The sequence below is a fragment of the Stegastes partitus genome, unplaced genomic scaffold, assembly GCF_000690725.1.
Source record: "Stegastes partitus isolate 25-593 unplaced genomic scaffold, Stegastes_partitus-1.0.2 Scaffold292, whole genome shotgun sequence".
Taxonomy (NCBI): Eukaryota; Metazoa; Chordata; class Actinopteri; family Pomacentridae; genus Stegastes; species Stegastes partitus.
In genome coordinates this window covers 483,260-497,878 of record NW_007578023.1, presented here as the reverse complement: position 1 = coordinate 497,878, position 14,619 = coordinate 483,260, and the positions used below count along the sequence as shown (strand labels likewise).

Below are 14,619 nucleotides of genomic sequence, written 5' to 3'. Positions count from 1 at the left end.
TGTTGTTTTTCCTGCAGAGATTTGGCCATTAGAGAAAAGCTGCAAAATCTGAGCGCAGCATAGCCTACATAGATTGTAGGTCTATTCATCTGGGTTGTTGGTCTACTGGTAATTTAATTAAAAGATTAGATGAAAACACCCGCTGTCAAATGTTGCTCGTGACTGAGTTTGTTGTTTGTTATTATTGTTTACTGTGGTGTGAAGCACTTATCTGCTGTTTCTAAAGCTGCTTTCAGTGTGAAATGAAATATTCAAGCGTTTGCAATTTCAGAATCTTTTAATCTGCTCAAGTGTAAAAAATGTATAGATAGACAGATAGACTGTAGCTTTAAATTTGTGTCAACACACAAAGCCTGTAGTTGACATATAAGTGCAAAGGTCTGTGTTGATAAATGATTCGAAGAAAGCATCCAGAAGATATGAGCAGCCCTGGGCGAAAATGTCTCAGTCAGCTGGGTCTAATGTGTACGGTACTTGATGGGCGCTTTATTGATCTGCCGCCACAGATACACCGTCTCCCACAGGACGGTCAGCTAGCAGTGACTCAGCGGTCAATATGCGTCGACCTAGTCGTTGTCCTGCATCGACCTGTTGCATGCAGGATGTGCAGCTTCTAAAAGCAGCAGCAGCCTTCTTCCTTTTCCTCCGCGCCATGCTTGCCCACAGCTAGCTTTTCTATATTTGTTTTTTGGCAGTTTTGCAGCAACATCTGAGATGACAGAAAAGCAAGAGCGAGAATTTTAACTTTGTAAGAAGAAAAAAAATTTGGTTTAGCAGATAATTTTAGTTCAGACTACACAAACAAGTGTTTTCAGCAGTAAAGGGTACCACCTCCTTCTCCTCCTCCTCTTGATGGAAAGGCCTGCAGGTGAGACAGTGCTCTTATCGCAGGGGTTGGGTATGAGGTTCTGCTACACAAGCACATCTTTGTCTGTCTGTGACTGGCCTCTAAACACATCTGAGAAACAGTATCAGCTGCTTAACAGCTTGGCCCAGCTCTTGCCCTCTGGAGCAAAGGAAGGCCAGAGACTCAGTTTTCCACGAAGCTCTGAATTACTGATCAGGCAGGAAGTCCAACTAATCGGTAACATTTTGCCTTGTTGAACCGATTCAAGTTAATAATGGATACATTTGATAACTGATTAATAAGTGTTTTATAAACCAAATTAAAAAACCTACGAAATATTTTCTGTTTCTGTTTGCCTTTTTAAGACGTGAGTGTGTTACAGGAATAAAAAATGAATTTGACTGACAATTTAACCCTCCTACTACATTCAAATTTACTGACATCTTTTATCCTTGGCTTGAACTTGACCGCAGCAATTTAAACTTGCAGAAAACCATCAGAATTAAACATTTTTACTTAAATGCATGTGTAAATAGCCCTTTAAATACAAAATTATGTCAATCACTTATTTAGAAATGTTAAACATTGAATGGGGTCAAACTGACCCCAAAGATAAAAGGAGGATTAAGAATTTTTTCAGATAAAACACATAATCTAAATCTTATACAAGACAGTGAATGAAAACTAAAAACAGCACATCTAAGAAACAAACCATAAAGGACAAAAAAAAGCAGCATTATGCATAGTTTAAAATGCATCAACAGTAACAGACCCCTTTTCCAAAACTACTCATATAAGCAGAAATTCAGACCAACAAGTCCTGCACAACAGACTTAACAGACGATTTGATATAGTGTGTCTGTGTGTGAGTGTGTGCACTGTAGAAGGCACGGATCAGTAACAAGAGGCCTCTGGACGGACGCAGCAGCGGGTTTGGGATTTATTAATTACCCCTTGACAGAGTGTGGTGTAAAGTAAACACTGCCAGTGGGACACCGGTCCAGAGAAGTGTGATGGTCCAGTGACATCAGCAGGACTCTGGGATATTGTGTTCAGCTCATTGTGTTGCTGTAACACACTGCTATAGCCAGTCAGCCTTAAAAGTCTCATCTCGATACTTAAATACATACATATAAAGCAATAAAGTAACAAAGAAAAACAAGAAAACAATACAATAAAACCATAAACTAGTTATCTAAGGAAGGAAACAAATCAACACACGGCGGATTCAGCCAGATAAACAGCAAGCAAATGGGAAGGCTTTTTTTGGAACTACAGGCTGTAACACAACCTTCGCACAAACACACCCGCTTGTACATGTACAGACAAACTAATTTATGTAATCCAATGTTGTCCATCACATGATAAGTGAGAACGAGACTGGCTGCAGGGACTGCTCTAGGAAGCAGCGGTTGCTTCAGTGGCCGTCACATGATGACAGCTCCTGCTGTGGCTGCTGCTGCTGCACTCGTAACAAATGTAAGATCCGTCTCTGAAAAGCGTCACAGTAAAAACATGCACGGAGATACATATTTAGAATATTGGGAGCAGTATAGACAGGAACGGTCCTGCTTTATTCACACAAGGGTGGAAATGTGCAAACTATATCTGCAAGTCAGATAAACTGATTCTGTCCTTCATCCTCAAAACGGTGACGATTCAGCCTGTGAGATCTGAGTGGATACAGCCGCAGAGAGCGAGCGACAGAGAGGCTTCAGAGCGGTGCCAACGTGTCTGGTCGAACAGAGGAAGCAGACTCAGTGATATTACTGATGTGATGCAAAGATCAACCCAGAGAGAGAGAGACACGCGACATGATTATGGAGCTATCAGGCTGATTACTGCCATTTTCACTCCGAGTCTACACTGAGCGACTGACTGATCAATTCCAAAAGTGTATAAAAAGTATTCTAAGCACTTAGTGAACACCAACTCAGTAACGGATCCTAAGGCCTGTTCATAGACTCTGTTGTGTAAAATCTGTCAAGTTTGCCTTTTTGGCTGTCAAGTAAAACTGCATTAAAACAAACTAACATCTCAGCTGCATATGGCTTCAGCAGAGGGAGAAGAGACTTTTTGACAAAACATCTTATATTTTAAGATCCCCTTCTGGCAAAATCAACTTGTTTTTTGTTTTGTTTTTTTACCTTGCTAGCATGTCCATATGGTGTTTTTTTTCTAGACACTAGAAGACATATCACGCCATGGCTGAACATTTCCACCTCAAAGTTTCAGCGTACAGATGACTCAAAAACGTAAATTCTAACTTCTGAAGCTTCATATGTAACAAACATACAGAACTGATCCTGTCAACCTACAGGACGGAGCTTTCTGTGTCATTTCTCTTGTTCAGACTCAGTTTCCAGGTTCAACATGTAGAGCTGAATTACTTCAGAATTACAATTCACCACTGAGTAGAGCAGAGTTGTTTTATAGTGTTTGAACGGAGTCACGGGTGAGCTGGTGTGCTTGAGTTCCCGAAAAAACTGGGGTATTCTGGCTTGGTGGTTCCAGGCTCTTCTTCCTTCTCATCTCCCGTCATCTCTCTGCTATCGTTCTAATAAATACATTAACCCTCTGAACCCCAAGTAGTTTCTGAGCGCTCTTTTTTTTTTTAGGCTCCTGTCATATTTTTACTCACTGTGGGCTCACTTTTCACTGGAATATAAAGTCCTGCACCTCTATGGAAACACCACAACCATGACTAGAAGTAGAGAAAACTCAAAGATGCCTTTTGTGCAGTATGACGCAGTAATATTGCCATAACTCATAAAAAGAAAAAATTAAAGTGAAAAAATAGTGACTCTACAAACTGTAAATACTTTAATATGTACATTTTTAATTTGTTCCCATACTTGTCTCCTCTCTGCTCTGTGTAAGCACAACTTACAGTTCAGTCCAGTACAGCAACAAATTGTTGTCACATGACAATAGCAGAGTCACTAATGGCTTCTTGGTTGCAGTGAGGAGCACAGACCTTTTAGTTTTTTACAGAATCAGGTTTACTTTTGGCAGTCTTCTTTAATAAAGTATATAGAATAAAGTGAGTTTGACGACATATCATGTTTTGCATGAATTGTTTTTGAGGGTAAAAGTCTAGACACCTGCTGCATACTTACATATTGCAGATGTTAATTGTTCATTTCAACATGATTAAAGATATTCTCTGTATCTAAAAATTTATTTTTGCAGGAGTCCAATAATATGGTGTTTTATTGTTCCTGCTCCTCCGCTGTGATTCTGCATCCAACAACCATTTTACCAGGTGCTTTACAACCATAAGTGAATCAGTAATATACTGTAATTGGCATTACTGTTAACCACCATCCGAAGCATGTTATGGCAGTTTAAACATTAAGCGGTTAGCATGCACTTCCGAACAACATAAGAATCTAATTTGAAATATGAAACTTGTTCAAAACACATCATCCGTCAACACGCTTTGTTTGTTTCTGCCAATTACATGTTATGGCAGTGCGGTAATGCAGTGCAGGATTTATACATCTGCACAACCTCGTCCACTGTGATGGGTTACCAGACTCTAGCAGGTTTCAAATTCTTCCAAATTGATTTTCCAAATGTACTGAAACAAAAAGCTGTAGCTGAATAGAAAGAAGCTCAACACAAATTTGAAAAAATAAACGCTAAAACATGCTAGAAAACAACAGTCAGCAGTCTATGCAATTCATAGTAGACAAAATAGTTTGTGTAGTTTTTTTTTAAATTATTGAGTCTCCCCAAAACTGCTGAGAAAACTGGAGTTGTCAATTCTGAGCTAAAAATATATACATTTTTGCACGGATGGAATTTAGCTCAACTGAAAACTGATTAACATTAGCAAAGAAACAAAGCAAAATCTCTGCAATTAAGTTTTTTATCAATCAGCATTCTGCTTTGCACAGGCTTCATCTGCTCTCGTCTGAAGAACACGGGTTAAATCAGTTATTCCGTCTTGGCGCCAGAGAGAAATATTAACATGACGGCGTCTATTTGATATCTGTCAACCTAAACACACACACACACGCACACTTATATACACAGTATACAGGAAACTGTTTCAAACACAGGCTCGGGCTTGAGAAATTACCGTCTCCACATGGCAGCAACAAACACTATGGTCTGCATACCTCACGCAAAAAGCAGCTCCAAAATGTGACAAATCCATCCTCTGCCAGTTTCCTCCTTCAACACACCCACACCCTGAGCCAGCACAACCCCCACCCCTGCCACCACCACCACTGCCGCCATCCTCCCCACCCCTCCCATGGGCCCCCTTCAGCCGGCTGCATGTCTCTGGAGGTCGCCTCTGACGTCAGCAGCTCGACTCGGCAGAGTGCCAGCCCTGTGGGCCCTTGATGGATGCGGTTGGTCTGAGAAACAGTCCGCTGTGTGTGGAGCGCACGGCACAAACTCAGCCCGGCCCGCTCAAACACATCTAATGACCCGTAAAGACCCGACAGGCCCGCTCCCTCTCCCTTTCTTCTGTCTATCACACACACACACTGACGATTAAAGGAGACATATGTGAAGATGAGTGATTTGTACTGCAAACGGCCGGGATAATAAACAGAACCCGCAGAGGCACACTCCGCCTCGGCTCTGGTTATCCGATTGGTCTTTAAGAAAACTGGTTTCAGTTTTTCAGGGCAATAAAAGCAAATGACTGACGTGGTTGCAGATAAGCGGGGCGGCATGTATTTGCGGTTGAATTACAGTGAACTCATATGGAATTATACGAGTTGGAACCATTTAACCGGAGCAAACTTTTTTTTTTGGAAATTACAACTCTGTCAAAATGCTGAAATCTGCTGACCCAGTCATTATGTCAGAGTGATCCAGAGAGCTGCGGCGGTGTCTGTGCGTGTCTGTGTGTGTGTGTTACCTGCAGGCCTGCTGCTGGTCTTCCTCTTCAGCCATCTGTCCAATGTCTCTGCACTCACACTCTCCAACACAAAGTCGTCCAGCATCTGCGGGTGCAGTGAGAGGTAGGCCTTCACTTTCTCATCTGTCAAGCCTGAAGAGCACAGACACAGAACATCCATTGGTTCTTGAACATGACGAAGCAAATCATGAAAGTAAAAAAAAAAAAAACAGTACTGAGAGACGTCGCACCAATTTATGGAAATGCTAGAAGAGTGTGGAGGAAAGAAACATAAGGCTTACGAGGATAGGAATAATGTCTCACTTGGGTGATCCCAAAGGTCACCCAAACAAATGCAGTTCTAAAACAGCCGAAGGTCATTTCTTTCTCTTTACTGCGAGGTGAGAGCAGCAGCAGCAGCAACAGCAGGAGCAGGAGCAGCGTCTAGATTCCAGCTAAAGCTCTAAGATAGCCCAGCTAGCTCACTTATGTTTACTGTAAAGCTGTATCTCCAGGGATAGGAGCCCCCAACAGAGGCAGCAGGATAAAGGAGGACTCGATTGTGCTTAATAGGCAATTAGGTTCTTGAGAGCTCGCTAAGTGCTGCTGTTTACTGTCTTTGTTGTCAGGGAAAAAAGCCATTTGCCAGACCATGGTTGAGGGAAAGTTGTTTTTAATACACCCGCTGGCGTCTGCGAGGCAGTCATGATGCACTAGGAAACCATCATGTTTAGGTCACTCATGCAAATGCAGTGTGAGTCTGAAACAAAGGATTGTAACTGTCTGCGTTCAGTCGTGAGGCGTCATGTCAACTGGGATACCATGGAATACCAACAAAAGTACAAATTCCTGGGAAAAGAACCAAATCATACTGTGTGGTTGTGCTAAATTTACATTTTATGGTAAGATACACAGTAAACATACATGCCATCAGATTATAGTAGAAACACAACTGTTGTGTTCAGACAGCTCTGATTGTTTTTTAAACCGCTTTGTCACGAAATGCGTGATCATCAGCAGCTTCTGTGTGTCTACACATCCAGTACGAATCACGGAAGGAGATGCAGCTGGAACACATGTGTTCTTCCGACGCTTGCACACACCCGAATGGCAAAAATCATGAAGCTGGTTGTGTGTCACAAATCCTGTATGAATATCAGGGTAGTGAGCGGATACAGACACTTGGGGACAACACGACAGTACGTGGAGGGTGGCAGAGATGAAATAAAACCAGATGCAGGAGATAAAGGCACCAAATTCTACATCAGCTGCAGGAAACATGGAATATAAATGCATGAAAAGTGTTGCAGTTGAGGAATTACTCCTGATTTCATTTAGAATCACAGCACTCTTGGTTGTGATAAACACTCCGAGCTGCTACCTACAATCTTTGATCTATTCCCCCAGAACAAATCATTTGATCTTTGGGTACGATGGATCATCTGCTCAGAATGTGTGTATAGGTCGCGGAGGCTTGTGGTTGCAAGCAAATAAGGCAAACAGTGGTGGGGGTAAGTTAGCAGGGGTGGAGGACGCTGCGGTCTGACGCTGTCCAGACACGAGACACAGCTCTTCAGGAGCGGAACGCCTCACGAGACTCCTGGCCGGCTCTGACGCACATCGGCAGACAGCTTAATAAATCAGAAAAAGTTAAGGGGGTGGGGGTGAGGGGGAGCTGCAGGGGACAGAAAGACACACAGGGAGGACTAAAATGGGAGTTGTGCAAAAGACCCTTACGACTTTGTCCTATTTGAAACACAAAGAGCGCACTGTGAATAGTGACACGACAAAAAAGAAAAAGGAAAACAACAAGGCTGCTATATAAATTTATGAATACAAGTTTTGTGTCAAAGCCCTCTGAAAATTATTTAGCAATCATATGTGTGCGCATGAACAAAAATAGTCAAATGTCCTATTTCCGTGGGGCAAGAACAAACAGCGGTGATAAGAATTTTGCAATGCTAATATAAGAGGTGATAAAATAGTGCTCTGGGTACATCGCAGTGTTTAAAATTATTTGCAACAGTTTCTTGAACCTCAAACCATTAATCTTCTTCTGTGGCTGATGGACTTTTTAGAAGTGAAATGAAACATCATTCAGAGTAGGCCGCATAATACAGTATATCAGTCAGCTCCTCAGCATCAGGCCAATATTTGCTTAAAGAACAATGCTGGCTATAATCTTCTTTATTTTTGTTACTGTCAACAAATCACATGAAAAGAATAAAATGAACACTGGTTTTTTTTGTCTCTCTGTACTTTCTGTGTTCCCTAACTTGTCTGTGGCTGTAAGCTCGGGGCCTGTTTGTTCCGACTAAGACAAAAATTGAAAAATGGGTTAGAAACACATGTGTTTCATAAAAAAAAAAAAAAAAAAAGTAATAATTTTCCAAAGTAACTGGGCACTGCAGTTTTAATCAATTATTATTTTTTAAAAAGTGAATACTGCTTTTGTTGGGACTATTTTCAGATTGAAGATCACATGAGTGCATCCTCAAGTATGTTTGAAGGGAAATGTACTTTCTCCTAGATTATGTTTCTAATCAACGTATGTTGCCATTTATTTTACTGCTTTACTGTGCTTTCCATATATGAAAGGATGGGATTCATTGTACTGGAAACCCCCAAAACATGGAAGAAGCATTGTTGTGAATGGGTCATATTTTAACCATGGCTAAACGTGCAGCTTTGAGTGCCTAAACTTAACTAAGCTTCTGACCAAAGTATGATATTTTCCTAAAAGTAACTACATTGTTTCAGTGACTAAAGCTAACCAAACGCCAAGTTAAAAGTAAAGATAACCAACAAGCCAAGGTGAAACTTAAGTGTAGGAATAATGGTACCTAAGGGGTGTGAACTAAGGTCTCCTGGGTGAGAATGTAGCTGCTGGCTCCGGACATTGCCAAATTTGCAGTGCCTGGCTTGTCCTACCTACCGACGACTTATCCAAAGATAAGATGGCGGCTGAGTGGCCATGCAAACTTCTCTGGGCCACAGACTGTGCTGTGATGGCACCGACCTGTTGCTCCACATGGCTACGCCCTAAATTAGGCATAAGTTTAGGCACTAATACAATCTAAATGGGCAAGTTAAAATCAAAAAGTATACATTTCACCCCCCATACAGGGGCCATACCGGAAAAATTAACTCCAGACACCAAAAGCATTTTTGTACCATGCTGTAAACATGTTTATTTCTGCTGTCAAGTTCAACATTTTAACATGAAGGTTTATGGGGATTGACTCACTTTTGGAGCCAGACTCTAGCGGCCATTTGAGGAACTGCAGTTTTTTTGATACTTTGGTGTTGAATTAATTATTCAGCCCCAGAAGTTGCTGTTTGGGAACAAGCTAAAGTACATCAGAGATACACAGACAATCCTTAAGGATCGAATAATTTAATTTCCAATTTTGTTTGTTCCATGTTTGGTAAAATTGAAAACAACAGACTATCACAAGACTTATCCCTTAAAACCATACTTCGATATTGCATTTGACAGTGTAATATAATTTTATGATGCATGAACTCAGCTGCCTCTGGAAGAGACACAAGTTAAGATGTTTGTGAATGTTTAATCAGTTAATCAATTAAAAAATGTTTTCAGTGAATGCAGACCCTTTATACAATTTAATGTCCAAATAAGTTGGTAAATACACAATAAAGCAGTGTCTGCATCTGCTTTAAGCACCACAGTCAGTTCAGGTAAGCTCCACTGGTGGCAGCTAGATACATTAAATGCATTTATGTGGATCCGAAAGAACAAATCACTGGTTTATTCGGAAAAAGTCAAAAATGTTAATATCGTCAATCTCTCTTAAAGCGCTCTGGAAAAAGAAGCCAGAGGAATGACTGGTTTGACCCGACAGCCGCTATATTGCAGCATGATGGTGATTGATGGCACTTTTTTTCTGAACATTCCTGCTACTTTCTGCCGACCTTACAGGCTTTCCCTCTGATTCCCTCTGAAGTCTTTAGAGCCACAGCTCAAACTAATGTGACCGCAGTGACACTCAGAGCTGTGGGATATGCGTCAGTGTCCTGGGCCTGCGACTACGGCGGCTAATCAAAGGTGCAGCCAGATCTGTCCCACATGCTGTGGTCCAGGATGGTTATCCCCACTGGGAACCACATGTGCTCACTCAATCAGAAGAGAAAGAGACTGCTGTGGTAGAAGCGCTGGTTTGATCAGGACTTTTTTTCTTCTTTTATTTAGTCAAACCTCAGTAAAATTTTCCTTCCCACTGGGTCCAACACTGCTAAAGACAATGGCATCATCATGATAAGCACAAAACGTTGCTGATTTAAGGCTGTTAAACATACTGACAGAAAAACATGCCCGACATGTCGAAGATAAACAACTCAAAATATACAAACAGCATCCATCTTAAAGGTTGTCACATTTTCAATTTTTTCAAATTCTACAGCCTTTCCTAGCTGTTCGGTCATTCAATATTTACAACAAGAAATTGTCTATATGGTGGAGAATATGTATTTATGATCATGCTTGAACAATGGTGGAGACAGTGTTCATATGGTTTACTAAGTAAAAGTAACAGCACCTTCCTGTAAAAATTAATGTCAAAATCAAATCTTTCATTCAAATGCTACTTAAGTAAAATCAATTAAGTAGTATTAACAAAATATGCTTTACATATTACAAGTGGAAGTACTCGCACTGCAGCAAAATTACCCAGATTTTCATACGTGATGTCCACGTTGGTGTTGCTTGTTAAGATGGATCTAGTTTATCTATGTTATATAAAGTTAGTTCAGTGGTTTCCAACTGAAGAGTCAGGCCCATCCAAAGGGTACAAGACAAATCTATGAGGCTGCGAGATGATTAGTGCAGTAGGAGAGAAAAACAGACAAAGTTTTGTTTCACAGATTTGAATTCATAATTTGGATTTTTCTGATTGTTATTTAAATGCAGTGATATGGCAAAAGAAATTGTCTTTAGACATCTAAATTGTGATGAGGAGTCCACACTACACACTGCTTGAAATTCAGTAGTAGCCAAAATGATTGTGAACGATTGCTTTAAAGTTGAAGTAGGCAGAAATTTGGAAAAGGAAAAAAACAAAAAACAAAACAACAACAAAAAAAGGCAACAAAAAAACAGAATTTGTAAAAACAGCCCCAATTTGGGTGAAAAAGTCCCATGTTTGGCTGAAGTCTCAAAGCCAAACAAAGCCAAACAAAATGTAGAAGTCATGTTTCCTCTGAATTACAACATTTTATTATGGACTTTTTGCACGATGACCTTCACTGCACAATGATAATGCAGCAGAGTAAAAAGCACAATATTTCCCTCTGACAGTTGGACCGAGTACCTTAAACGTTTACTAAAATAAAGTGCCTGAGTAAAAATACTTTGCACATCTGTGCTTAAAACAGTCAATTGAAGCTGCTCATTCACACAAATATATAGGCGGGAAGCAGCTTGTTGTGCAGCATGTTTGTGAGTGGCTGAAGCCCAGTTGGCAGAGATTTTGATGACTGACTCAGACTTGGGTTTCCTGTGTAAAAACTGAAGCCTGAGTTCATGCAGTGAGGTATTGTTGCATAACACTTATCTTGACACCACACCCTGGGACTGGGAAAGGAAGGCCAAACCAGTTACAGTCCGTCTGGGTCTTTGCACTCCAACTTTCACTATGAACACGGTCCCGTTTGACTGGATATATGTTTACAAACAGCACAGGCTGGATATTTCACAAAATCTCTAGTTTGTCATCATAAGGAATTTCTAGCATCAGAACGGCCCGAAAAAGCTTCAAAACAGTAAATTCTTGGGAGTTACATTTCAAGTTTATGAGCATTTTTATTAAGGAAATCAATTTGGCAAGCTCTAATTTTATATGGAAAAGTTAATGGCTTGCTGAGATGCTGTAAACTGCAATTTATTCCACCTAATAATAAAATCTGCTTTCAGTAAAAAAAAAAAAATGTTCATGCTTTGTATTCGTAGAGCAACTTTAAAGTGCATAAATAAATAGTAGTAATGAAATCTGAAGCAGAGTGAGATATCATATATGCATCACAACTTACAATGAGATAATTTTACAGGTCAGCAGTTGATCAATGAGAGAAGTCCCCAGATTATTTCAGATGCTACATCTGTGAAGAGGAAGCTCCTTAATTAAATATATAAAAAAGAACCCCTTATGAAGTAAGGCTGCATTTCTCTTTCTGCATCTACAAGTTTGGCTTTTTTTCATTTACATTCGGTTTAAGTTCATCTTCAGGACCTCTCACTGCCATACTTTCAGCAGCACCAATCTTCATATCCTCCTTTCAGTGTTCATCTAAGAGCTGAGAGGAGGTCTTCAACTGGTGATCAGCCTCCACTTCAGCTATTTTGAATTTTTGGTTTTAAAATCTGAATTTCCCAATATAAGAGTGCGCGATGAGAGAAAACCACATATTACCTTAAGCAGTCCCACGAGGATCTCACAGTACTTAAACCTCCCAAACTCTACTTTAATTATCTGTTAGATATTTGCAAGTTTCACAGTTTTTTAGTTATTTTTCATATACATACATACATATACAGGAGATGGTTTTATTGAACCGACTGTAGTGATGCCTTCTCTCTGTTAGCAAGCCTCTTTTGCTGCCTTTTCTGTTTGCTTTAGTAATTTGACTCGATGTCACTGAAACAGACAGTCGGCCCTCAAGGATCCCTGGAGTGTAAATAGAGGCTGAATGAAGGGATGAACAGCAGATTTTTATCACTAATATTTGAATCAAATTCTTATTTTTTTAATGATTCACTAATTATTTAGTGTATAGAGTGGCAGAAAATATTAATATGCATTACAATTTTTCAATAAGTGAAAACGATGTTTTCTGCCCCCCCCCCCCTAATTTTATGACCCAAAGATCTTCAACTATAGGGGCTGAACTTATCACCTTGTGACGGTGACGTACGGGTGCACACCAGGACACTGTGGGAGTAGTTAAAGGTTAGAGGTGCGATTGAGCTTCTGAACAAACACATCAGTCAGGCTGGGTGTGGTCAGCCTGACATTAAGTTATGCTTTAAAACAGTTAAAAATAATAGATGGTCATAAGTGATATTGGATGAATTCAATTTATACTGCAATACGGAACACGTTTGCACAATTTTTTTTCAGAGTTTGTGGTTGTATTTGAAATCTACACTGACAATCAGAACACAAAAATACAATTAATAGGTTGTGTTAAGTTTCAGTGCAGAATCACATTTCATTATGAATGCAGTTTAAGCTACTTTTTGCCCTGAATTTATCCCGTCAGGTTAATTCAGGCAAACCCCCTTCCCAGCAAGCTTCCATAAATAGAACGGTTAGTTTGAGGCGTGAGGGTAGAGCTGGTTTGCTGGTAAAGCTTGTTGTGTGTTATACAACAGGAGGAAAAGGCTGTTTAACAAGGCTTCTCGGTTGAGAGAAGTTAATGGAAGAAAGGTGCTTTCTGTAGTTAAGGTTCACTTCATTTAACATGTTATTTAGGTTAATCAGTGTTTTACACGGAAACGGGGAGTTGTAAATGAATAAATGTGCAAGATTTTTTTTATTTTATATAAACTGTTTTGCTGCAAGAATTCAACAAAATTACAAGCTCTATAAAGTAATATGAGGATTGGTTGAATTCCCTGAGGGACTGCCAAAGAAAAGTATTTAACAATAAACTGACAAATGCAGATAAAGGATCATTTGCACAGCTGCTAAGAACAACAAGCAGCTCCACCCTATCTCCATCACTCATCTCTTTTTTCCCATGATGAAGCAGTTAGCTATCAGTGTGACAGCGCCTGAACCGAAATGAACGTGTGTCTTCAGCACTCCTGTCAGACGATGATGAGCGGCAATGTCAACAGCAGAGGCCGACCCTGGCAGTGCCGACGTTTAGCGAGCAAGATGTTCCTCCTCTGCAACACATAGATGAAAAATGCACATGAGAGAAAAAGGGAAAAGACCACTTCTCTTGAAGCGCACTCCTTCTGGCAGAGAGTCAAGGGCAAGCTGCCAAGGTACTACTTTTCACTTTCCTGACATGAGGCTGAGGCAGGAAAGGGGGGAGGGAGGAGGCTGCTGGGTGCGTGCGTCAGCAGGTCCGCCTGGGACTCCCTTTGCCAGGAGGTGGGAAGAGCATGTGGTTCTTATCTTATCTGTGAGAGGGCTGGAGCACAGTGTCCAACACTGACATTCAGCGAGCGACGAACACTGAAAATGAAAATGCTTTGACTCCTCTCGCACTGCTCACCTCATTTATTCATCGAGCCTTGCCGCTGCACCTGGACGTGTGTGTGTGTGTGTGTGTGTGTGTAGGTGTGTGGGTGTGTGTGTGTACATATGCAGGTGAACTCACACATACATCCACCCCACACATTCCACAGCAACCAAGGGTGAGGTGACCGGTGGAGCCGAATCAATAGTCTGCGGAAAAGGTGTCAAATTAAGAAAACGCCGTTTCACTGTGGACTTTAACTGCAGTCCCATCACTTCCAGGGACACGCCCCCACACGGGGAAAACAAACTCCACTGCACAAACATGTAAGCTCACACCTCACACTTTGTGTTTGAGAGAGAGAGAGAGAGAGAGAGAGAGAGAGAGAGAGAGATTTCCATGGAAATGTAATTTGCATTATTTCCACTTCCATGGTCCAGGTCATTAGACGTAAAGGGTAAGGGCTATAAATGGCAAACTGAGATGTAGATAAGGCATGTCCCTTGATCCACAGCCTAACAGTGTGGTCACAGGCAAGCTCTCTGACTGCAGCTACAGGCGCACAGCTGGTCAACCTTCACCTTCAGCTCAAGTTATAAACTGAAAATTTTCTTTGGGGGAAAGGAAACAGCCAGAAGTAGTCGATCACCCGTCCCACTGACAATGAGACTTAACAGTACAGCTGGAGTTGCCCCTTTGGAGT

The 14,619-nt window shown here is 40.9% G+C and overlaps 1 protein-coding gene across 2 annotated transcripts in view; it reads right to left on the bottom strand.

The window, feature by feature from the left end:
• Positions 1-14,619, bottom strand: part of pde10a (phosphodiesterase 10A) — a 58,719-nt gene that overhangs the window by 21,341 nt on the left and 22,759 nt on the right. For both annotated transcript variants that reach the window (XM_008282989.1, XM_008282991.1), the window contains exon 2: positions 5,730-5,861. In XM_008282989.1, the coding sequence (XP_008281211.1) occupies positions 5,730-5,861 (132 nt within the window). The remainder of the gene's footprint in view (positions 1-5,729; positions 5,862-14,619) is intronic.